The 23,887-nt window shown below is 51.1% G+C and overlaps 2 protein-coding genes across 2 annotated transcripts; one reads left to right on the top strand and one right to left on the bottom strand.

Moving 5' to 3' along the window:
• Positions 1–10,708: 10,708 nt before the first annotated feature.
• LOC120654249 lies at positions 10,709–11,553 on the bottom strand. Its single transcript, XM_039931766.1, has one exon. The coding sequence runs from the start codon at positions 11,506–11,508 to the stop codon at positions 10,984–10,986; it is 525 nt and encodes a 174-aa protein (XP_039787700.1). The 5' UTR covers positions 11,509–11,553; the 3' UTR covers positions 10,709–10,983.
• A 4,601-nt stretch (positions 11,554–16,154) lies between these two features.
• On the top strand, positions 16,155–22,309 carry LOC120653745 (inactive TPR repeat-containing thioredoxin TTL3-like). The gene is made up of 5 exons (XM_039931423.1): positions 16,155–17,195; positions 21,094–21,289; positions 21,407–21,585; positions 21,705–22,038; positions 22,160–22,309. The coding sequence occupies exons 1-5, from the start codon at positions 16,297–16,299 to the stop codon at positions 22,307–22,309; spliced, it is 1,758 nt and encodes a 585-aa protein (XP_039787357.1). The 5' UTR covers positions 16,155–16,296.
• The last annotated feature ends 1,578 nt before the right edge of the window (positions 22,310–23,887 follow it).

Genomic DNA, 23,887 nt, shown 5'->3' with positions numbered 1-23,887 from the left:
CTGTTTCTGGTTTCTTACCAGCCGATTCTCTTTTCTTAGAGCTAAACCAATTAACCCAATAAACATCACGCTCAGCTAGCAATTTCTGAATTTGTTCCATAGTAACACCAGAAGGTGGAGCAGTTGCAGCAGGTGTTACCTCAGTAGATGCATCTATGGAGGTAGAAGCGAAGTCGATCTCCTTGATCTTGGTGACTTTGCCACATCGATCGACCTTGATGCTTGCAAGCATCGCTAGTAGATCTTCTTCATCGCGCTTCTTCTTGAGCTCCTCCAGCAGCAGACGAACTTCTTTTGGAAGATGCTTGTCGCGGGCTTTTGGGGGTACCCACAGCCGGGTGGCGGAACGCACCCGCCTATTCCCCGAGGGGGAGTACTTGGGGAAGTGCTAAGCTATTAGGCCGATCTAGCTTCGGGGCAAGAACGCAAGAACGCACGGATTTAGAGTGGTTCGGGCCGCCGGAGCGTAATACCCTACATCCACTGTGTGGTGTATTGCACTAGGAATGAATGAGTCTATCCTCTGCCCCCCAAGTCTCTCTTTCGACTTGACCTTTCTCTAACGGGCGTCTCCTCTTTTATAGAGCAAGGAGGACGCGTACACAGGCGTCGGACCCCGACAAGTGGGCCCAACAAGGATGTATATTTTACTAGACAGTAGTGGTGCTACAGTGATGAAGAATCTCTTGCCGGATACACTTCATCGTCCTGCAGACTCTCTGACCGAGGGGGTCTTCTCCTGTCTCATCTGCGAGGCGCCCGTTGAGGCAGTGTAGGTTGCGGCAGTAGACTGTTGGGTCTACCGTGTAGGCATTATGATACTCCAGTCGCCGAGTTGTCGTAGTCTAACTGGTGTAGCAGACTGACGTGCGTGGCGTGAGTGGCGCCAGCGGCTGTACAGTGTACCTTGGTAACGTGCGGTCGACAGTACAGCCTGGCGAAAGTCTCCTCGGGCTCTGCTGTGGCAGAGCGCTCTTAACGCCTCCCGCATTGAATGCGGTAGGTGGCCAAGTCTTCCTGAGGAAGCTTGGCAGCCGCGCGCGTATCTGCGTCTGCGGACACGTGGCGGCTCCGGACCCCCCAGGCGGGGTATCTGTTCCCTCCCTGCCGAGGGGTTCGGATAGTATATGGGGTCCGGGACCCCGAGGGAGGTCCGGACCCCCCGACTGTTTCGTCTGAGTGCTTCCTTCTCCGGGACACGTGGTGACACCGGACCCGACCCCGAGCGGGATGCGGGTCCGAGACCGTTGGTCCGGTGAGATGGAGTCGGACCCCAGGGGTCCGGTTGCTCAGCTCCTTTGGGCGTAGTTACGGATAACTACGAATCTTGACATAGCAAGAGGGGGAACCCTAGTCCAGAGGTACCGACAATGCTCATAAGTCGAAGGGATGATGTTGTCCGGATCAATTTCAGCAGTAGAGCCCATCTTCTTCGGGGTAGATTAGATCGGTGTTGCTAACCAAGATCTTCTTCCCCAGCGGAGCCACCAAAAAGTATGTTGATGCCTTCTACGGATCAACACTCGAATGCACTAGATCGTGCGGCGCGAGGAAGAACTCGATGCAGCTCCTCCTGCATGGAGCGGTCAGACAGGTCGCCGGTGAGAATCGGCGACGGCCTATGAACGCTAGCCCGGGAGGGACCCCGCCAGGGCAGACGCACGTAGGGTTGTTCTAGGATCGGCAGGCCACCTAGAACGCCTTCAGACATCACGGAGACGAAGGAAGAACATCAGAGGAGGTTGGAAAAGCTAGGGTTTGGAGAAAAGGTAAAAAGGATAAAAAGTAGTGTTTGTATTGATTTTGTTCGATTGGATATCCTCAATCGGCCATGACCCATTATATTTATTGGGTGGGGTGGACTTATCCCGCAAGGAATCCCTATTACAGATCTAGATCTACAAAAATCCTTATTTGACTTGGACTCCTTCTAGACCGGTCAGACCGGTCGGTCCTTGCCAGACAGGCCAAAATGCCTCGATCAGTCAGACCGCTCGGTCAGACCGGTTGGTGCCAATTTTGGCTGTCAACAATCCCTTTGCAGTTTAAACCGTGATTCGTTTCTATTGGAGTTTCTTTGGTATAGATTTGCTGTAATAAGGTAAATAGGGATTACAGTCCAATACAAAATCATTTACCTCCGAAAGCAAGGTGTACGAGGTTCCATTACGTACCTTACCACAGCGACGCTTGATTTTCCGAGGGCTATTCACTGGGAGGGAGCCGCTACTTGGCGCTCGTTCGCTAGGAGCACGTGTGTTGACGCTCCTTAGCGCCCCAATTTATGTACCGCAAGCGCACGGATCGTGGTAGCTTTTCCCTTAGAGTACCCTCCCAAGGTTTATCAATCCGTGGATTGACAAAGAACTACCTAAGGTTTTCCATCTAATCTAACGGATCTATCCTAACATGAAGCATTAATTGCACATATAGAGTAAACCTTTAATAGATATGAGTGTTGTGTAAAGATTGATCTCATCCATGAACATAGGCGTAACCATAGCAAAACCAAAGACATGACTAGGTCTATCGTCATCTAGTTGTAGTTCAAGCTAACGAGCAAATAAATCAGGCATCTCAATCAATAGCATCTTTAAATCAAAACCTCCAATCCAACCCCTCGGGAACCCCCCTACTCAGGCCACGTCCTCTCACGACACTCCCTTTGGACAAAAGCACCCGAAGCACGCTAGACGTGTCGAACCCCCTTGGGTAGATCCGGTATGAACTCCTAGCCACCATAGCTACAAGAACACCCCATGCAATCTATCTCGAGAATAGATCTAGGAATAAGCGCACCCAAGGCAAGAACGAAATCAAAAAGGAGAGACATGATCACTAATAGATTCGGAAGACATGATTATCATTACTCACATAATAGATGTGTTTGGAACATCACCACCGTGTGCACACCATCGATGAATCCAACTAGCTCATGAACTCCGCCATGGCACAACCACTCAGGGAGGCCATGGCGGCTAGGTGCGGCCTAAGCCATCTCCTAGATAACTTTCAAGACTTGCGGCGGCCGTCGTCTCCCTCCGGTCTTGGCCCTAGGTTTTCGTCGAGTTCTGGGTGGATGGATGGCCCGAGTTGAATAAGGTGCGAGCTATTTATAAGCCGAGGAAGCCACCGGTAGAAGGGGAGGCCGAACCGCCTCCGAAACGGGCTAGGCCGGCCGGCTCATGGGCCTAGGCCGGCCGGCCTACCCTCTTTCGGGTCCGCCTCGGTCTCATCTTTCGCGTGTAGACTCCGCGCATCTTTTAGAGTTTATGTCCTTCACGATTGCACCGCTTTGGACGTCATTATCTTGGAGATATCTTCGAGAAAAGGATATGATAGGGAATCCTTCCTTAAATCTTCATTTGCTTTGCTTAATCCCGAAGTATCTTGATCTCATCTTCGTGGGCTTGGTCCTTTGGGCTCTCTTGGAGGATGGATGTGCATGAATGGGCTTTGAATTAACATGGGCTTTGGTCCTTCCTTTGGGCTTTGGCCTTCGTCTTTCTCCGTGTTAGCGCTCGATCACGGGTCTCATCATTTCATGCTCCAAAATAGGCCAAAAACCTGCAAAAGCGAAGTTCCTCCAAAATATATGTGCAAATGTGAAAATGACCAATAATTAGGCCGGGGTTAGGACGATTAGTGATTTTGATATTAAATTCATGCCATTATAAGGATAAACAAGTGATAAAATGGGTACTTAAGGAGCGCGAACAGCGTGGCAGCGAACGCTTTAGGTATTGTTCATCTTCCTCCTCCCGCTTTTATTTTTCTTGTCCCGACGACCATCTCGCCTAGGCCACCCCGCCGCCGCCAACCTCCCCCACCACCCGCGGCAGTTAGCCCTGTTGGCGCTCCTTAAGTACCCATTTTATTATACAATTAGGAGAGGTTTTGGTAATTTCTTAGGGATGATTTACGTACTAACCCGCCACTTGGCACCCGAACTTGACCGTTTTCGATTTTGTCCTGGATTTTGGAGCATGTTGTGTTTTGGCAGGAAATTGGAACATTTTCGGAGATGTTTTGACGCATGGTCACAACTGGGCTAAGATGAGGAATAAGGAGAAGAGGCCACACGCGAAAGATGGGACCGAAAGGGGCCAGAAAGGGCCCAGGCCGGCTGGCCTGGGGCCCTCTGAGCCGGCCGGCCTAGCCCATTCCGGGGCCCAATCGGCCTCAATTTTCTTTAGCGCGAAGTATGCGTCAACCATAATCTGTGTTTTACCAAAACCACCGACCAGAACCGCCTATATATACCCCGAAGCTGCCGTCAAAGAAGGAGAGCAGAGAGATCGCAGAGAGAGAGCATCCAGAGATGAGTTTCAGAGATCCATTCGAGTTAGACACAAGAGAAAGGCGACACCGGAGGCCTCATCATCCCTCGGTGCCGCTGCAAGTTGGAGGACAGCAAGTGATCCATCCCTTGCCGGAGATTTTGTCACCATGATCGACTACGCTTCATTTAGCTTCATTGGGTAAAGTCCTCGTTTGTTCATGGGGTGGTAAGGAGATCTTGAGTTGTAATTGCCGAATCCTTTATGAGATTGATCTATCACGATTCTTGTTGATGATGCTTTGATGCTTAATAGTTCGCGACTTGGCTTTGGGTTTGCTTTGCTCTTGCATGGTTTACTTAGAATACATCAACTATCGTGTTCTTGTTGATTCGTTACCTGATTATCCTCGTGTAGTGACAGTATGCGGGAGGGAAATGTTTTGATCTTGGAACACACCTTTGGTAGATTAGATCCGTTCTTCGTTGCTTGGCGATTACATCTCTAGTGATCCTAGACCCTATGGACAAATGCTCTTCATATCTTGTGCACACACCTATCATTGCTCACTAGTCTAGATTGGATTAGATTGGTTAGATTAGATCTATTTCACACTCAATCACTCAATATAGATCTTTTACCAACATCATTAGTGCTTAATTAAGCATAGTAATACACTTGTTCCGTGGATTGATAAACTTTGAGGGAATACTCTAAGGGAAAAGCTACACGATCCATGCGCTTGCGGTACGTAAATTGGCGCTCTAAGGAGCGTCAACAAGCTTTTCTGGCGCCATTGCCAGGGAACAAGCGATTTTGCTACGTTTAACTTTGTATTAATTTTGTTGGTTACTAACACCTAACCTTTTTCTCTAGAAAATTTTTGTTTTCTTGTTTTTGTCTTGATTGCCTAGATGGCCCATCTCATTCAACACGTGGAGGAAGGAGAAAAATCACTAAGGGATTATGCAAGCCCGCGATCGGAGGACTTCGACATGCAAAAATCAGATTCGGTGTTGCGAGCCACCGAGTACGAGATAAAGCCTCAAATCATCAAGATGGCGGCGGCAAACCCCTTTAGAGGAGACGAGACGGATAACCCGTATAGACATATCAAGTGGTTCACAATGCTATGCAACACGGTACAACAAGACGGAGTTCCGCTAGCTTGGTTTAGATGGAATCTTTTCCCATACTCACTTGCGGAAGAATGCGAGAAGATGGTTTGCACTTGCATCCTTCGAGGTAAAAGGAAATTGGGATGACTTGATGAAGAAATTTTGCGAGCGGTTCTTTCCGTTAAGCAAGGTTCAACATATTCAGGAGCAAGTGATCAACTTCGCGCAAGGAGAAGAAGAAGGGATAGATCAAGCATGGGATAGATTCAATGGATTGATTGAACAAGGACCGAAGCTCGGATTTTCCGGTGAAGTACTCTTGCATACCTTTTACTTTTCCCTAACCCCCGAGTGCATGCAATTTGTTCAAATGTGTGCAGGAGGAGATCTCATGGAGAAAACACTCACGGAAGCCGTCCAACTCCTACAAAAAATCAGCAAAGGGGCGGCCATGCGAAGAGATTGGGAAAAACGATGTTCGGCAAACTCCGAGGAAGAATCTCAAGTGCGGGTGCTTGCTGGAATTTTCAGAAAAGAGACATCGGAAGTGAGGGAAGAACAACCGAAGCATGGGAAAGTCGTAGAGACAAACCATGATGAAGGAGCATCGATCCAGAGTGCAACAAAAGACGACCCGGAAAAGAAAGGAAGAACCTTGGGCACCGCCAAATCGCTAAGGGAATTGGAGCAAATGGATTGGATACCAATTGACTTCGGAAGATTGTTCGACAAAGCAAGACCGCATCCAAATCAACGAGGAATGGCGAAGGTGATAGCGGAAGACTTCCCGCCGGATAATCACACGGGATATACATTTGGCAATGAATCGGCCGGTGATATTATTCGGAAGCTTTTTGAAGAAAAAGAGGAAGAGATTGACTTGGGCGAAGTGATGGAGGTCAAAAAGATCATGGGAGTGAAATCGGAATCATCATCCTACGTGCACATAGCCCAAGTATATGCGATTGGAAGCGATCAAGGCGAAGGTAATCCATCACCCATACCTCGTGTTGATTGCATGATAGATGGAACAAAATGTTGCAATGTTCTATGTGGCATTGGCGCCCATGTTAGTGTGATGAGTTCCAAGGTTTATGTTGAGCTTTTTAACGAAACACCAAACCTAGATGCTACAATCATTAAATTGATCATAGGAGATGGTAGATTAATCAAACCGCTAGGAGTGCTTAGAAATCTAAATGTTGCTATAGCGGGTAAAAAAATTCCTACCGACTTTTTTGTGATTAATGCTAGTGATGATGAGCATGAAGGCATAATCCTTGGAAAACCCTTTCTCAAATTAGTAAATGCTGTTCTAGATGTTGGAAAATGGATTGTCACTTTTGATCTAGATGGAGAGAAGCGCACATTCGAATTTCATTCGAAACCGTCTTTTGCTTCACCTCTACCTCTTGATAACGAAGAGGTAGAGAGCATTCATTCCATTGATTCTTTCAGGGATCCCCTCCAATGCGCTTTGGAGAATGGAGACGCTCAAGATGATCAAGACGGAGAATTAGTGGAAACAATGGAAGAGTTGTGTCGGGTGCCACAATTAGGGACACCCTAATTGGGGTGATAAGATCGCTTTAAAACACAAAAACACCTGTTAAAGCAACTGGGCCCACGAAGGCCCACGGCCTGCTTCCCATCCGGAAGAAAGGAAAGGACTCGAAAGGAGCCCAGCATGCGGCCCATTTGCATCCCCCTTGAACCCGCCGGACAATCTCCGCCTCGCTCGAGGGTAGCGAATCTACCCTCGAGCGGGTGACTCATTTTCCGCCTCGCTCGAGGGCCCCCCTCGGGACCCTCGACCGCACAACACACTTCCGCCTCGCTCGAGGGATAGCGGATCTACCCTCGAGCGGGTGACTCATCTCCGCCTCGCTCGAGGCCGTCTCTCGGTACAAGGGACAAACGGCCCCGCCGCCCAACCTGCTCGCCGTACGAAGGCATTAAAAGCCAGCCGCTCCACCACAGCTCAAAGGACGGGCGGCGTCAGGCCGCCACTCCCACGGTGGATGTGACCGGGGTCCCATCCGCTGACTCTGGTCATCACTCCGCCATCCCGGACACTATAGCAGTGCCTTGGGACCTGCGACGTGGGATAGGACAGGCTCGGCACTGCTCCCGTTACTGTTCTGCCGACGCCGACCTTCCGGACCGGCCCCCCACTGAGGAAGGGGTCCGGCGACGTCACGTGCCCCCCCGGACCTTCTAGTGTGCACACCCGCACTCCGACCAGGGGATCCGGGGCCGACTCGCGCCATTACTACCGCCGAGGCACTGCAGAACGACCGGCGCCATCTTCGCAGAACCAAGGACGAAATCCTAGGACGACAGCGACGCGCGCCTGCCTTCCCACAGTGTACTTCCTACAGTGTTCGACCACTGTACCCGCGATTCGGGGGAAAACGACGACTTCCGCGCCCCTACACTCGTGTACGCCGCCCCCTCCTTGTGACTATAAAAGGAGGAGGCGGACCCCCTTTAAGACTCTCTAGGCTCTAACTGGACTCTAGTCTGCTGGTCTCTCTGGCTTCTACCTCCCAAGAGAACTCTCAGCACAACTGAGCACTCATCTCAACCGACTCCACTCCTAGCAGAGACTTGGGAGCTTCCCTCCCTCTCTCGCCTTGCTTGTATCCCCTACTACAAGCACTCCGGGTTCAAGATAATACAGTGCCCTCGCACACCCCCTTTGCTGGACGTACGGCCCCGCGGCCGGAACCAGGATAAAACCGTGCGTTACTGTGATTGCCTCTTGCATCATCATCTGGGACGAGGAAACACGCAGCATTTACTAGTTATGATCCAGGCCCCCGGGTCGGGACACCGACAGTTGGCGCGCCAGGTAGGGGGTTTTGCGTGACATTTTCTCTCCTTTTCCCATTTGATCTCCACGGATGGCGAACGGATCCAACCCATACCCTCTGGGTGTTTCGGATCCGTTCCCAGCGGGACGCGTGATCTCGTTCGGGAGTCTCGAGTTCAGGGCAACCGGCAACGGTTACCTTATGCAGCTCCTCTCTCCCGAACGCAACCCCATCGTTCCGACTTCGCCAGCCCGGCGCAACAGGCGCTCGGGTCAGCGTTCGCGACAAGCACGCACGGAGTGGCGTCGTGCGGCACGCCACAGCTCCCCCACGAGGGTTGAGGCTGGCATGTCGCAGCTCAGCATCACGGCCAACGGGGCCACCGTTTCGTCATCACGTGCCTCGGCGTCATCTGCGCCGACATCACCAACATTTGCCGCGGCACCAGTGCCTCCCAGGGGGGGCTTGACCTCGCCGTCGCCCTTCCCCTTCGGGATGCGCAACACTGCCGCCTGCGTCTCTTCGATCAGCACTAACTTCATCGAGCATGAGGATCTGCCGGGTCATCATCTTCGGTCGATTCGCAGCCTCATCGCGTCGTCCCCTGATGAATCCTACCCCGAGACGGCGAGCTCGATCGCCGACGACATCGACTTCTTCAAGCTCTGCTTGAAGAAGTCAATGTCGTGCCCTTTGTCCTCTCCGTGTTGCTTTGCTGCTATTCGCGTTGTCGTTGTGTTTCATTGTTTGTATGTGTATTTTTTCAGTGTTTCTCTATTTTTAGTCCTTTATACTCTTGTGTTGGTTCAAGCTCTGCTTGGCCGCATCAAGTTAGTATTTGTAACTGTTTTCTTCTTAATGAAAAACGTGCTCAGGCACGGTCGAAAAAATGATGACGAGAAATATTCAGAGGTGCTTGAAACTCAGCCTAGCCTGCAGGTGCCATGATACGTCCCATGTTGCGCGAACTGTCTATTCAGTCTCTTGTGCTAGCTCCTCTGTGATGACAATGGAACAGCGGAATACTCAAATTAGCAAACTAACTTCACACAAGCATTTCACAGAACATCTTGTGTGCATGAATAAAAACATCACCTATGCTTGAAACCAACAAACCACATGTTGTCCAATGATTCAATAAGAAGACACTTGCAACAGCTAGCTCACTAAAATATCAATCCCTATCATCTCAAATCAACATATCAAGAATACGGCCATGTTTAGTTCCCAAAAATTTTCATACAGTATCCATCACATCGAATCTTCGAACACATGCATGAAGCATTAAATGTAGTTGAAAAATATAACTAATTATAAAGTTTAACTGTAAATGACGAGATGAATCTTTTGAGCCTAATTAGTCTATGATTGGAAATTAATTACCAAATAACAACAAAAGTGCTACAGTTCTCGAATCCAAAAATTTTTATGAACTAAACGGGGCCTACATATGCCTCTCATGCCAACTCATCGATACAAGCAATCACTTGGGTATGGATCAATAGCAAGCAAGATGGTGACTTAACAAGCACAAATAGCAAGGAAAGTACCAAATCAAGAGTAAACACCCAAATTTACGTGGAAAACCCTTGCGGGGAAAAACCACGGGCGACGGTGAGCAATCCAATACATGAAGACGAAATACAATAGGTGAGGCCAACAAGGATGGGGAGGCTCCAAATCCCTCGTGGATTTCACTTTCTATTAGATGAATTTGGTGGATCTAAGCATCTCCTCTTCTCTCTCTAATCCTAGTTCTCTCTAAAGGAGAAGAACACAACTCTTTGGTCAATCCCGAGTTGGGAGTGAACTATATAAAGGCAGTTTTTCATAATAACTCTCAGAGAACTACAATATTACAAATAGCCCCAGTTTCAGCATACAACATGTGTAGTACCTATTTGAAAAAAAAAGAGCTAATAGTTTTCTAAATTGGTGAAACTAGATGTTGCACATCGCATCCTCTCTACTCCCTCCATTTTATTTACGTAGGTTTGTGCTAAGTCAAATTAGTCCAACTTCGATCAGAATTATAGAAAAATAGAATAACATTTACAATATCAAATTTGTTTTATTGAATTCATCATAATATATATTTGGATAATGCATATATTTGATATAAATATTGTTATGCTTCTATAAATTTAGTTAAAGTTGAACAAATATGATTTAGAACAAATCTAATGTGATATGTAAAAAACGGAGGTAGTATTTGGATGACTTCGAGCGGCACATTTGACTAGCTTCGTCAAACGACTGCTTGTACATGAAATTAATTGTCAGCCGCCGCCATATAAAGGTCCAGTCCTCCACGCGTCATCCAGTGCGACTGCCGCATTTGTCTGTCGTTTATACTAGACTGCATCGCTTAACAAGCATAAACAAAAGGGATTGAACCCCTTGGAGAATCAGCTAGCTAGAAGCCTCTGTAAGCACTTGGCGATTCTTCTTTCATCATTTTAGATAAAACCAATAACGAACTGGATGCAAGAGATAAGGCCGTAACTCTTTCCATTGTCTAAGAAGGCATTATGCAATTATTACAAAAGTCAACTGACCCAATCGGGAGTACGATTTGCTTGCATGAGCATGATTAACTCATATCTTTAGAAAACAACAAGCACTGCCAGCTTGCCATCGTGTTACACATGGTCAGCACAGAACAAGATGCGCCGAGCACATGAGGCGCGAGGAAATTAATTACCAACCAGGTTACCATCCTTGAACAATCCAATTAACCTAGCCGGCCGAAGAGGACCCAACGAGTGCTTACTCCATGGACAGATCTCCCCAGGAGGTGTCGAACTCCGGCGACCCGAGGTCCGCTATCAGCCCGTCGAACAAGCCCAGCGGCGGCGGCGCCATCGCAGGCAGCGGCGCCGGAGCGTCGGGGCTGCTGCTGCCGGCACCGCGATGCCCATGCCGTTCGCTACCAGAGCAACCATGCCCCGCGCCGCCGGCGGCGGCGAAGGGGCTGGCCGCGTGCACCCTGCGCGGCAGCGGGCGGAGGATGGCTGGAGCCGGGAAGCCGGTGAGCTCCTGCACCATGGCCCGGAAGTTGTTGACGTCAGTGGCCACCACGGTGGTGGAGGACCGGCGCGACGACGACGCCCCGTGCTTCTTGCACCTGGCGCGCCGCGGCGGCACGGCGGCCGCCGGCGGGGGTACTGCTTGTTTGCCGGGCTGATGGCGAGACGAGAGCTGGAGCGAGCGGGGCACGGCGCACCGCTCGTAGCCCGCGTTGGTGAGCGCGGTGCGTGCCGCCGCCGTGCGGTCTTGCTCGCACGGGTACATCAGCGCGAGCGCTCAGGAGTCAGGACGTGTCCGGGTGGAACGAGATGGTGCGTGTGTAGAGTCGCACCGGGGCCTATATATATATATATATATATATATATATATATATATATATATATATATATATATATATATATATATATATATATATATAAAACCAGGTGTGCATTTGTTGGAGTCGAGATCGTGGATCGTCTGCATCGCGTGTAAACATTGGCTGCAACCTGTCACCTAGTGCTAAATGAATTAAATTAACAAGCGCAAGTGACCAGCACACTAGTGCTAAATGAATTAAAGAAGCCTCTGTCCTAAGAGACGCAGCCTTCGGCCCTCCCTAATGGACCCAGTCGCAAGAGCCAACCGGGCAGATCGGACGGTTGCGAAACGGAGCCACGAGCCTGTCTGTACGTGTACTGTGACCGGTTCGTCTTGGTTGGACTCATGCGTCAGGTCGTCGATGCAAGGTCTGCCACCGCTTTTCGGTCGAGTAGGACGGACCGGGGTTCCACAGCCACAACAAGCACTCAAGCAGCTCTCCTACTGCCCTTGCTTGTGCGGCAGTTACTCCACTCACTCTAGGTTTCTTGCTACATGGAACCTCCGTGACAACTGACAAGGGAAGACGGAGAGGGCTAGCCGGCCGGTCCTCTTCTCCGCGGAACCCACGGTCAGGTCCTGTTCAGGACTTCAGGCGAAGAATCCACGGCCGATCGTCGCCGGCGGATACGTACAATGCGGTCGCGCTCACCCGAAACTTAGTGGAGGACTCCACGGCCGGCCATGTACGTACTGTCAACCGGGTCAACTAACCGGCCATGTACGCTTTTTTTTAATTCCTAGCTGTATGGATATATAGACCGATTTATTCTTATTAAAAAAAATCTTAGTACCCGTTCTGATCTGCTGAAACAAACCGCCAGCCACATATGTACTGTCTGCGGGACAGCGGGAGGACGACGGGTGCGAGCGCGGCCGGTGAGCCGGCGGCCGTCCGTCCGTTCGTCAGTGACCGCGTCACAAGCTGCACACCCGGTGTCGGTGTCACTGTGTAACCGCGGCGTTGGGCTCTTGCCACTAGTAGCTTGTTAAAGTAGAAAGTATAGAGATTAAAATGAAATGAACAAATGGTTGGTTGATTGATTGAATGAACAATGAGCTGGAGAGGAAGTAGTGCACGTGGAATGGAGCGGCCCGTTTTCCAAGGAAGCAAGTGTTCATGTACCTGGCGCCTGGTGGGAGCGCCGAACGCTTTACTGTTCGCTCCACTTCAAAATACATATGGAACCGGGAGATCGACAATTAAGATAAGAAGAAATGTGGCCACATCAGGGCGTATTTGGATGTTAAAATAGGGCTGCTAAAGTTTAGCTCTAGTAGATTTACTAATGAAGCTAAGTATGAGCTAGTAAGAATAAAATATCATGCGCCAATGGATTCTAAGAAATAATTAGCCATCATCTTTGCAATTAGATCAATAATTAGCTTATATATATATATTCAAACATCAATTTGAAAAAAAAATCAAACAAAAATGATAAATTCAAAGAGCATGAGGCACTAGAAGACAAAACTTCTGGAAATTTGTCTTGTAGTGGACTTGTATATGGAATTTGTTATTTTCATATGAATTTTTTACAAAATAATTCTACATCTCAACTTTTACCACAAAGTTCATCTAATGATATACTATGGATGTGCATCATTTGAAATTTTAAATACCTGCAGCTATAATTGTTTAAAGGTTTGCACCTAATATTTCCCGTAAGTGGGCCAAAGTTTTGGATCCAAACACCCTAGTTAACGACGGCTAAGTGTAGTTGTTTTACACCCTTGTTAACGGCTGCTAAGTATAGTTGTTTTAAACTAAAGTTCAGTGGTGAGATTCCTGCACGACCACATGAATTTGTGATGTCACGATCTGTACAAGTATACTACATTATTGGGTGTTTTCTGTACTTCCGTCACTATTAGCTTAGCCGACAGAAGTACAAGGAGAAGGAAAAATAAAGCAAAATGAATTCCTCGAAGTGGGCAGCTATTTGTGTTTTCTAGTTTTTTCTTTTTGAAAAGCTAGCAAGAGAAGTACGTTATCATTTAAGGAAGAAGAAGTAGGAACACTGTCTTACAGTGCTGATATTACATAAATAGTTAAGTTCTCATACTCTGAAAAAAGAAGGCATAAATAAGAACTATGATAACTCAGTAGGCAATTTTCTAGTGTCCGCTTCATGTTTGATCTCTTGCATCACTTCCATCGGGGTTTTTATCTTCTGATCGAACACACGCCAGTTTCTTTCCTTCCACAAGTTCCCGCATAGTACATCATCATCGCAGCTTGGATTTGTGTTTTCTAGTTTAGAGTCTGTAGCACAAATTAAAGTGGGCCAGCTATTTGTGGACCGCGCAGGCCTCAAAGAAGCCGCAAATTGGACGGGCCAGTCATTTTTTTTGAAAGCACCCACATCACTAGGGAATTATGTAAGAAATTAATTGGGCACCCACGCTGACCGCGCGCTCAACGCAGATGGGCTGCCGGGAAAGTTCGAGGATGCGCCTGCCGGGGCTTACACACGCGCACACACCACACACCTGTGTACATAGGCACATACGCACCCTGGTATCCCTCTGGGGGTAAACCCCGTGCGACACCCGGAAATTTGGCCCCGATGGGGCTCGAACTCGAGCGGGCAGCTCGGCCACTGCTAGAGCTAGCCACCGAACTTTTGGTCCGTTCGCCAGGCCAGGCTTAATAATAGTAGAGTAAAATACACTGGAGTCCTTAAATTAGTTGACCTGTTCTATTTAGGTCCATGAATTTTGAAAATACATTTTTAGGTCCACGATCTTGTGTCACTTGAGGTCCAAAACACATCTGACCAGTGTTGACTGCCTACGTGGACCGCCACGTCCGATCCAACGTGGCCACTGGCTGCGACGCGTGCCTCGCTGCCCTGCTGAGCCACTCGCTGCAGCGCTGGCGTCCTGTCCAGCTCCCCTCCCTCCTGCTCTGGCGGACCGCAGCACCCCTCCCTCCTCTCCTCTCTCCCCACGCGACGCGCGGCACACGCAAGAGAGCAGCGCACACCGTGCGCGTGGGAGGCACGCGAGGGCACACCGCGCGCGTGGGAGGCACGCGAGGGGGAGGCCCAGGAGCGTGGCCGGGGCGCGGCGTGGAGGAGCGAGAGCGGCGCAAGGTGGCGCGGGCCTGCAGGCTGCAGCAGGGGAGTAGCTGGGCAGCTGGCTACACCTTTCCAAAAAGAATAAAGGAGATACCCTGATTCACTGTGGACTCTAAACGTGCAAAACTAAACTAAAGGCGCGTTTAGTTCCCAAAAATTTTCACCCAAAAATTTTCACCTCCCCTTTAAACACATATATGAAGCACTAAATGTAATTTAATAACAAAACTAATTACACAGTTTGGATGTATACGACGAGACAAATCTTTTAAGCCTAATTAGTGCATGATTAGCCATAAGTGCTACAGTAACCCACATGTGCTAATGATGTGGTCAAAGGCCTCAAAAGATTCGTCTCGTGGTTTCCGAGTGAGTTCTGAAATTAGTTTTTTAATTAGTGTCCAAAAAGCCCTCCCGACATCTGGTCAAACTATTGACGTGACATCCAAAATTTTTTTTGTTTGCAACTAAACGGGCCCTAAACGAAAAAGGAAACTTCCGACAAAGAGACAACGGCCGAGAACAGTTCAGGTGATCCGGGTGCATCGAGTGCTCCAGTGAACTCGACAGATTGCAGCCGTCAGATGCAACGTGAATGCATCAGATGCACCTCCTGTTCATCCAGTCATTTTGCATTTTGGTCCCTGTATTTTTATCATATCAACCCACAGCCCAGACTGGATGCACAACAGGTGCATCCGGTGCGTTCACGTCGCGTCCGACGGCTGCAGTCCGTCGGATGCACGGGAGCATCTGATGCACCCAGAACATTTGAACCTTTCTCGATTGCTGCCCCCCTACCTATTTCTTACAGTAGGTACTAGTATGAATAATGAACATTCTCTCTTTAGTGAGGATGCAGGTGAGTACCCAATATTATTTTGGATCATTTAATTAATGATGATAGCATGTCACTTTAGTTCATTTCACCTCCCAAATTATTTACGCGAAATATCATTCTAGTTCATTTTATCATTTTTTTGTATTGATCCAAAATTTGAAATATGTATTTTTCGATTATGAAAAAAGTTCCGACTTTAATCAAACATTTCATGCTTAACCTACGCGAACGTACTCAAAGTTGTCCACTATTATTGGCCACGGCGTGCTTCTTGTTTTGAACACAAAAACGATGATGTTGCAAATACAGTCCAAACCGGATGCCACAATAACTAAAAACTAGACGTTTGACCTAACCAAGCCATTCACAATATGAATGCCTTAACCAACCAATGGTCCATGTCTCCATGACTCCATGGCAATGAATGAAGACGATTACTCCAAAAATAAAAAAGGAGAGACCCAAAAAAGTTGAAAATTGAAGAAGAAACTGAGAACCTGCACACAAGGGCCCACGCGCCACCAGCTCCAAAAGAAACACTAGGGGGTTTCTTGTAATATCTTCAGTTTAAAACTCTCGTGCTCCCCACATTCCCACCCCCGAGTCCGGAACCCGTCATCGTTCGTTGCCAGCCAGGAGCCAACGGCCACCAGCCCAGCACCTCCCCTCCCCCTCCCATCTTTGGCCTTCCCCTCCATCGCCTTCCCCACGCGCGCACGACGCGAACGACCGCGGGGGCGCGCGGCCGTGAACGTCGCCACCGTCGCCATGACGGAGTCGCGCGACCCGCCCACCGGCTGCGCCATGTTCGGCATCTACAGCGGCATGTTCCGCCGCCGCCGGTCTGCCTCCATGACCTCCCTCCACCGGGTCAACGGTACCTCGCCCGCCGCCTCCGACGCCGAGACCGAGGCCGCAGCGGCTCCGGCTGCGCAGGCGAACCCGGCGCACCGGAAGCCCGCCGTCACCCACGACTCCTCCCTCGTGCGCCGGCATAGCACCGTTCCCGTGCCGGCGCAGAACGGCGCCGGGGCCCGCGCCGCGCCGCCGGTGAACGAAAGGGGCAGGCCCGTCCCCAAGGCGGCGAACGGCGTCGGCGGAGCGAGGACCTCGGCGGAGCCGGCGTCGGAGTACACCGGCATGGCCGCGGAGCTCGACAAGATGATCCTCGACCACCAGAGGGTCAAGGGCACCACGCAGCTGGTGCGCGCCACCTCCGGCAACATGATGCTGCACCGCAACCTCGGCAACCTCAACGCCGGCGCCGGCGGCGCGTCGGCGCGCAGCTCGGTGGAGCGCGGCGCCAAGATGGCCAATGAGCGGAAGGCGCCCAACGGGTACGCGTTCTCGGGCATGGGCAACATTGTCAAGGAGGCCAAGCCAGCGGGGGGCGACCTGTGCCGGGCGCTGTCGCACCGCACGGACCCCGAGAAGCTCAAGGAGATGGGCAACGAGGAATACCGGCAGGGGCATTACACGGAGGCGGTGGCGCTCTACGACCAGGCCATCATGATGGACGCAAGGCGGCCGGCGTACTGGAGCAACAAGGCGGCCGCCCTTGCCGCGCTCGGCCGGCTCATCGAGGCCGTCGGCGACTGCAAGGAGGCTGTCCGGATCGATCCGTCCTACGAGCGCGCTCACCACCGACTTGGCGGCTTGTATCTCAGGTACGTGGGACATCCTGTCGAATTTTTTTTGAACGAACAACACAATACTGGACGAGTGTGTTTCTATTGATATAGCAGAGAAATATAAGGCTATGTCTCTGGGAGGTCATAACCAGGCACAAAGAAAAAAGAGAGAAAAAACACGCCGGTGGGTTGGATTGAGACATCAACACGCGCCAAATTTAACTCTACTCAACAATTCAGGCTGGTCGGATTGGGACATCGACGCAAGCCGCACAACTCATCTACACGAGACCTCTCAGGCCGATTGAAAAAGCACCGCACAACAAACGCAACAAAACCGAAATTTTTCCCGACACCCACCAAGCATCCACACACTTGTAGTTGCCGAGAACCTTCAGATGTGACCCTGCATTGTCAGGGAACCGAAAGAGGCAGACGGTATTACACCAGGAAGACCACCGCCATGCGAAAACCTCAGCCGCCATACCGCGGCAACAGCACCCTCCACCTGACGGAGTGAAACCACCGAAACCGGGCCTCTCGTAGGCTGCCTCGCAGTCGCTACCACGAAACACTACACGCGGGGCCTCGCCGCATCCGTCGTTGGACCTCACTCTCATCGCCTCGAAGAATCACCACGCACGGGGGCCTCACCACTCCCGTCACAATACTCCACGCCACGGTTCCGTTTCTTTTGTCACCATCAGAGGCGAAGAGCAAAGTTGCCCCACTTCCCCGGGTCTCCAACAACGCCGAGCCGCCACCACAAGCCGACCTCATCTCCTTGCTTTACCCGCGAAACATAACCTCTGCCGCCGTGGCCGCAAGCCGAAGATGTCGCTTGCGCCATCTTCCGACGATGTAATGCACCGGATAGCTCAACCAAGCTAAACGACCCGCCGTGGTCCGCTGCAAGCCAAGTCGTCCCCTGGTGTCGTTGCCGCAAGCGCCGTCCTTTGACGTCGTCCCACGCCGCACTGACAGTTGCCATGCAACGCCAGCCGCCACGATCCGCTGCAAGCAGCCACAACGACAACCAAGCGACAACCTTGGGCCGCCACCAAAGCTGCGAACACCACCATGAGGGCTCAGCAACACCCATTCACCTTGGCACACAGCGGAGATGCCAACCCCGTCTGTTGCCGCCCAAGCAATGGACCAAGAATGCCACTAGCCTAAATGGGTCTCTAGAGACAACGCCTCCAAGAAGGTCATGACGCCAGGGCGCCGCCGTCGCTCGTCCAGAATCTGGACAGGGTTTTCACCCAGAGCCCCGTGCAGACAAGGGTAGCTCCAAGATGACGTCCCCAATAGGGAAAACGACGCTCAGAGGCGCCGCCGTCATCTGTGCTAGCAGGAACGCCGGCAAGGAGTTTCGCCCGGAGCATCAACCCCTCGCTACACGCTCACAGCTTTGGCACTCCCGGACCAAAGCCACAGCAGCATACCCGAGGCGGCGCCGCCGCTGCGCCTCCACGCACCATGCCGTTGCCAAACCTCCTCCTCTGTTGCACCATCCACGAGCCTTATGAGCAACCACGGCCACCGCCGCCTCCTCGCGCCGCGCAGCAATTCCTCCGTGAAGCGCAGAACATTTCTCGGCAGCACTCTCCCAGCGCTACTATGTCGCCAGGCGTGAGCTTGACGGCGCCACGCGACGCCGCGCACAGCGGCGTCGACGAGGGGTCCGGCAACATCCTCCTCCCCGATGACGCGCCGATGTCCTCCACACAGCAGATGGGGCTCCGCGCACCCCGCCGTATCGGGCCGTGCGCGCGAGGGAGTCCCTGAGGCCGCCAAGCGCCCCCTCCCCACCGGGCGGGAGCTCAACCTCCTCCATCCGAACATGCGCCGTCGTCCTCCGTCGCCGCAACCGGGGGCACACGACACTAGAGCCACCATTGGTCAGCGCCGCCGCCGAGTGTGGGCACCTCGCCCCACGCCGAGGTCGTCGCGTAGCCGAGAGACGCCGAATCTGTGCCGAGAGACGCCAACCCCGCGCTCGCCCGGCCCACGCCGCGCGGCCTCAGGCCACCCTCATCGTGCGGCCTCCAGGCCTCCGGCGCCGCGCACGGCCGGATCCCGCCCGTGGAAGGCCCGCACCGCTCCACCACCACCGCACATCGCTCCTGCTTAGATTCGGTGCATGCAGCGCTGCCTCGGTGCTTGGCCCCGCCGCCGCCATCATAGGGGCCGCGCGGACTTCCGACGAGCCTCTCCGGCGACGGCGAGGGCGGGGAAGGGCGGAGGTGAGTGGCGGCGGCTAGGGTTCGGTGGTGCCTCCCGAGTTGCCCGAGCGGGGGGCGACGCGGGGGCCTTGCTCTGTTTTTTATCCTGTCGATTTTCGGATCAAACGCGTTAGAGATTTCGTCATTTCGCTCACTGGTCCTTAAGATGAGTTGAATTGTTCAACGCCAAATTGTATCCTGACACTGCATGCATCATGCCTATTTTTATCTGATCATCTATTCTTGCGCACGATTTGGTATCAGCATCATCTATTTTCAATCAAGTATTTCTTTAAAAACAGTTCAGTTAAGCATTTAATGCTGCTACAACATTGGACTAGGGAATCTGATTTGAAGTACCAGGTGATCTAGTCTGTGCGGAGTACTAGACGCCTGCATTTCTTTCATTTTCCTTTTCTTTGGCGAGCATTGGTTGTTGAACTCTACCACGCACGTTCGAACGTTCCATCAGGGATTTATATGACGCGCTCATATATTTTTTTGTATTGCATAGTTTGACCTTGCGTGTTGTCTGAAAATGAACTACGGTAGGTGTTAATTTTATCTCTATAGTACTCTCTTCGTTTCAAATTATAATTCGTTTAATTTTTTATCTTAAGTTTAACCACTCGTTTTATTCAAAAATTTATGTAAAATATTATTTTTTTGTTGTGGCTTTCTTTCTTCAAGAATGACTTAAGTTTGACTATATTTTTCATTTCTCCACGCATAGTTGGAGTTTTAAGCTGAAATTTTATAAGATGATAATACACATTATAACACATCTTAAAAAATACATCATATTTTTTTATCATTATTTTGATGTATTAGTATATTTAATAATAATTTAATCATTGGAGTACAAAATTATATGATAAATAATGATAAATAATGATAAAAAACTATAACAATTTTTTTTAATATGCATTGTGATGTCCACTACTACTCTGCAAATTTTGAAATTAAAATTCAACTTATGTATGAAAATGCAAAAAAGACAAATTTTATATAGAGGTCAAATGGATTAAATTGCATAGTTTAGGGGGTAAATTGAACAAAGTTATAGTTTAGGGGTTTATTCAAACTTTGTCTATACTTGATGGGAGTAAATTGGACTTTTTCCTAACTAAAATGAAATAGATAATGGAGTATCTACTTCCGCATCACCATCCCTTTTGTTTTAGGATGCCACTAGCTTTTGCCCGTAAGATAAGCAATAAGCAATAACAACCGCTTGATGATTAAGAGCATGCCATAATTTTTATTCTACACATGCTCCTTCGGAACGTACTCTAGGTCATTGGATCAGCAGGCCAAGCACAACCGTCTGCATGCCTTAATTTATGCTAGCCGTTTGTAATAAGATTCACATTGATGATTGGTGCTTTGAATAGCTAATCGCTTCTTCAGCAAGCATGCTTACACCTCCTTTTCAAGTTCATGATTGCACTAATTCAAAGCTGTCAGAGAACAAGTCTTTGCTTCATTTTTCCTACACTCTACTCAGCAACTTTTTGGGTGCCACTAGGTATCAGAGCCAACCATATAATTTACTTGAAAATTCATATAGGATCGTGGCAATCGGTTAGATATGTATGAAATTGTTTACTCATCAATAGAATATTTCTAAAAAAATGAAAGTGGAATAGAATTAATGGAATGTCAAACAGTTTATGTACTCATCAATTTGTTTGCGTGCTGATCAGATTAGGAGAACCTGACAGGGCCATCTACCACTTCAAGCAGTCGTCCAAGGAATCCACGGGCGCCGACGTTTGTCGCGCGCAGTCGGTGAAGAGCCGCATCGCCAAGAGCAGCGACGCCCGCAGGCTCAAGGACTGGATCACGGTGCTCCAGGAAGCGCAGGCCGCCGTGTCCGACGGCGCCGACTGCGCTCCACAGGTCAGCGCGCGTCCGCCACGACAATGACCATAGCGGCACGAACGCCGCGCGTGGGGCTTTGCATTGGACGCCACCATTCTCACACGTTTCCTCCATCACGATGAACTACCCCGCTAGGTGCTGGCGTTGCAAGCCGAGGCTCTGCTGAGGCTGCAACGGCACGACGAAGCGGACGCGGTGTTCAGCGGCGCCGGCGCGCCGAGGTTCGGCGTCGACGAGTCGACCAAGTTCTTCGGTACCTTCGGCCATGCCTACGTCCTCATCGTGAGAGTTCAGGTCGACATGGCTGCAGGGAGGTCTGTGTCTGTCTGTTCATTCCCGCTCCGCCGCCAGACGCAAGCGCGTTCGTGCACGAGCGCACCAGGAAGAATGGCACGCCTGACACTTGTTGGGTTCTCGTGACACGTCACGACAGGTTCGACGACGCCGTGGCGACGGCGCAGACGGCGTGCCAGCTTGACCCGAGCAACCGGGAGGTCACGAACGTGCAGAGGCGGGCCAAGGCGGCGGCCGCGGCGCGGCTGCGCGGCAACGACCTCTTCAAGGCCGCCAAGTTCGCCGAAGCGTGCCACGCCTACGGCGAGGGCCTCGACCGGGAGCCCGGCAACGCCGTGCTGCTCTGCAACCGCGCCGCGTGCCACGCCAAGCTCGGGCGGCACGAGAAGGCCGTCGAGGACTGCAGCGCCGCGCTCACCGTGCGCCCGTCGTACAGCAAGGCGCGGCTCCGGCGGGCAGACTGCAACGTCAAGGTGCGCCGTCCGGCTGCGGTTCTGCACCTGAATTCTCCCCGTGCAGAACGTTTCTCATTGCAATAGAGCTGACGTGTGATCTCATCTTGCCACCGTCCTTTTTGTGTTGTCATGTGTTCAGCTGGAGAGATGGGTAGCGTCCTTGAGAGATTACCAGGTGCTGATCCAAGAGCTCCCGGAGAATGAGGACGTGAAGAAGGCTCTCTCCGAGGTCGAAGCCAAGCTCAAGAGCCAAAGGAATGGGGGAGAAGTAGCAAGGCCTCAGCACTGACGTCATGTAACTACAAAAACCCTTTCCCAGTTCTCATTGCAATTCGATTCTGCATCTAAACAGGGGGAAATATTTGAAGCAGTCTGCAGAATATGAGTGTGGGATGGAAAAGAATATTTCAACCTACCAACCGAACAGACATCTGCAGATGTTTATACATCTAAACAGAAAAAATATAAATCAATTGCACACTGGTTTTCCTTGGACTAATGATTCAAGTGTCGGTCCTAACAAACTCGAGTGCTCTTTATCTACTTTAATTTTAACTAGTTAGGTGCTAGGGCACCATTAAATGGTCACGCGTAGATAAACAAATGAGGAGTGGTTTGAAAATTAGGCAGATTCCTTGCCTGCTCACCTCTTCTTCAGAACAAAGCACTGGCCTGTTGATCATAACATAATCTACTCCCCTATGCAGGTTTCTTTGCTCTGTCGGCTACTGGACAAATCAACCGAAACTTCTGAAGAGAGGACAAGTCTTTGGGCAAGACAACTCTGCACGCACAGCTGAGCAGTTTATTATACCAAATCTGCATACTTTTTTTTTGTTCGCCGTACACCAAATTACACAGAGAAATCAAGTAATGGAACTGTACATAATACTTGCTCCAAAGTGATGTATAGTTAGTGGATGAATTTGTTTGGTTCCTCGCGAAAAGAAAGTTGATTTATTTGGTTGTGCCCTTGTGTTATGGGTGTCAAATACCGTGGATTTCTGAAGATTCAGTTTGGCTCTGAAACTTGACATACTGAAGGCTGTGCTCTAAAAATAAAGGAAAAAGTCTATTTTTGACTATCCAACTATTGCCCGAGTTTGATTTTGGCCATTAAACTCTAAAACCGGGTATCTTCGACCATCCAACTATCAAAACCGTTCATTTTTTGTCATCCGGCGGTTTTGCAGGGCGGTTTTGCTGACGTGGACGCCACGTGGAGGTGGGGCCCACTTGTCAGTGCTACCCCCACTCTCTCTCTTTTCTCTGTCTCCCTCTTCTCTCCTCTCTCATCTCTCTCCTCCCTTCAGACGGCCGGCGGCGGGCGGAGCAGGGACCGGCGGGAGGGCGGCCGGTGAGCCGGCGTTGAGGCCGTTGTGGTGCCGCGCGGCAGCCTGACGCGGGGCAACCGGCGCGAGCGGCGCTGCCAGGAAGCCGCGGCCGCACACGGTGAGGCGTGAGGGCGAGGGAGCAGCAGGCAGTGGCTGGGCCACGGCGAGCCGTGCAGGGGCAGCGCGGAGCGGGACGGCGGCGAGCCGTAGCAGGGGTGGTAGGGAGCTGGGCGGCGGCGGCCGGAGCAGGGGCGGCGGCGGGCTGGAGCAGCAGCCGGTGCAGGGGCCGCGCAAATCGGGCAGTGGGGACTGCGCGGAGCCGGCACGGCGGCTGGGGCGGGGTGCCGCGGCGAGGCGTGGTCCGCGGCGGCGTGCAGGCGAGCCAGCAGCAGTGCTCGTCCTCGCACCTGCCGCACCTCCCCTGGGCACCACCGCCGCAGCTCCCCTGCCCCGGCGGCCCCCTCCCGCCGCTTCCTCCTTCCTCCCCACCGCCGCCGCATCCCCTGCCCCGGCGGCCCCCACCGCCGCTCCCT

Source organism: Panicum virgatum, chromosome 1N, assembly GCF_016808335.1.
Source record: "Panicum virgatum strain AP13 chromosome 1N, P.virgatum_v5, whole genome shotgun sequence".
Taxonomy (NCBI): domain Eukaryota; kingdom Viridiplantae; phylum Streptophyta; class Magnoliopsida; order Poales; family Poaceae; genus Panicum; species Panicum virgatum.
Note: the sequence above shows the minus strand (reverse complement) of the source record. Positions and strands in the feature narration are given on the sequence as shown.

What these genes read in the sequence shown, in the direction of transcription:
- LOC120653745 (XM_039931423.1), top strand. Translation starts at nt 16,297, where the DNA reads ATGACGGAGTCGCGCGACCCGCCCACCGGCTGCGCCATGTTCGGCATC. An exon ending in CTTGGCGGCTTGTATCTCAG is followed by an intron (nt 17,196 to 21,093) that starts GTACGTGGGACA and finishes CGTGCTGATCAG; the next exon opens with ATTAGGAGAACCTGACAGGG. An exon ending in GTCGACATGGCTGCAGGGAG is followed by an intron (nt 21,586 to 21,704) that starts GTCTGTGTCTGT and finishes ACGTCACGACAG; the next exon opens with GTTCGACGACGCCGTGGCGA.
- LOC120654249 (XM_039931766.1), bottom strand. Translation starts at nt 11,508, where the DNA reads ATGTACCCGTGCGAGCAAGACCGCACGGCGGCGGCACGCACCGCGCTC.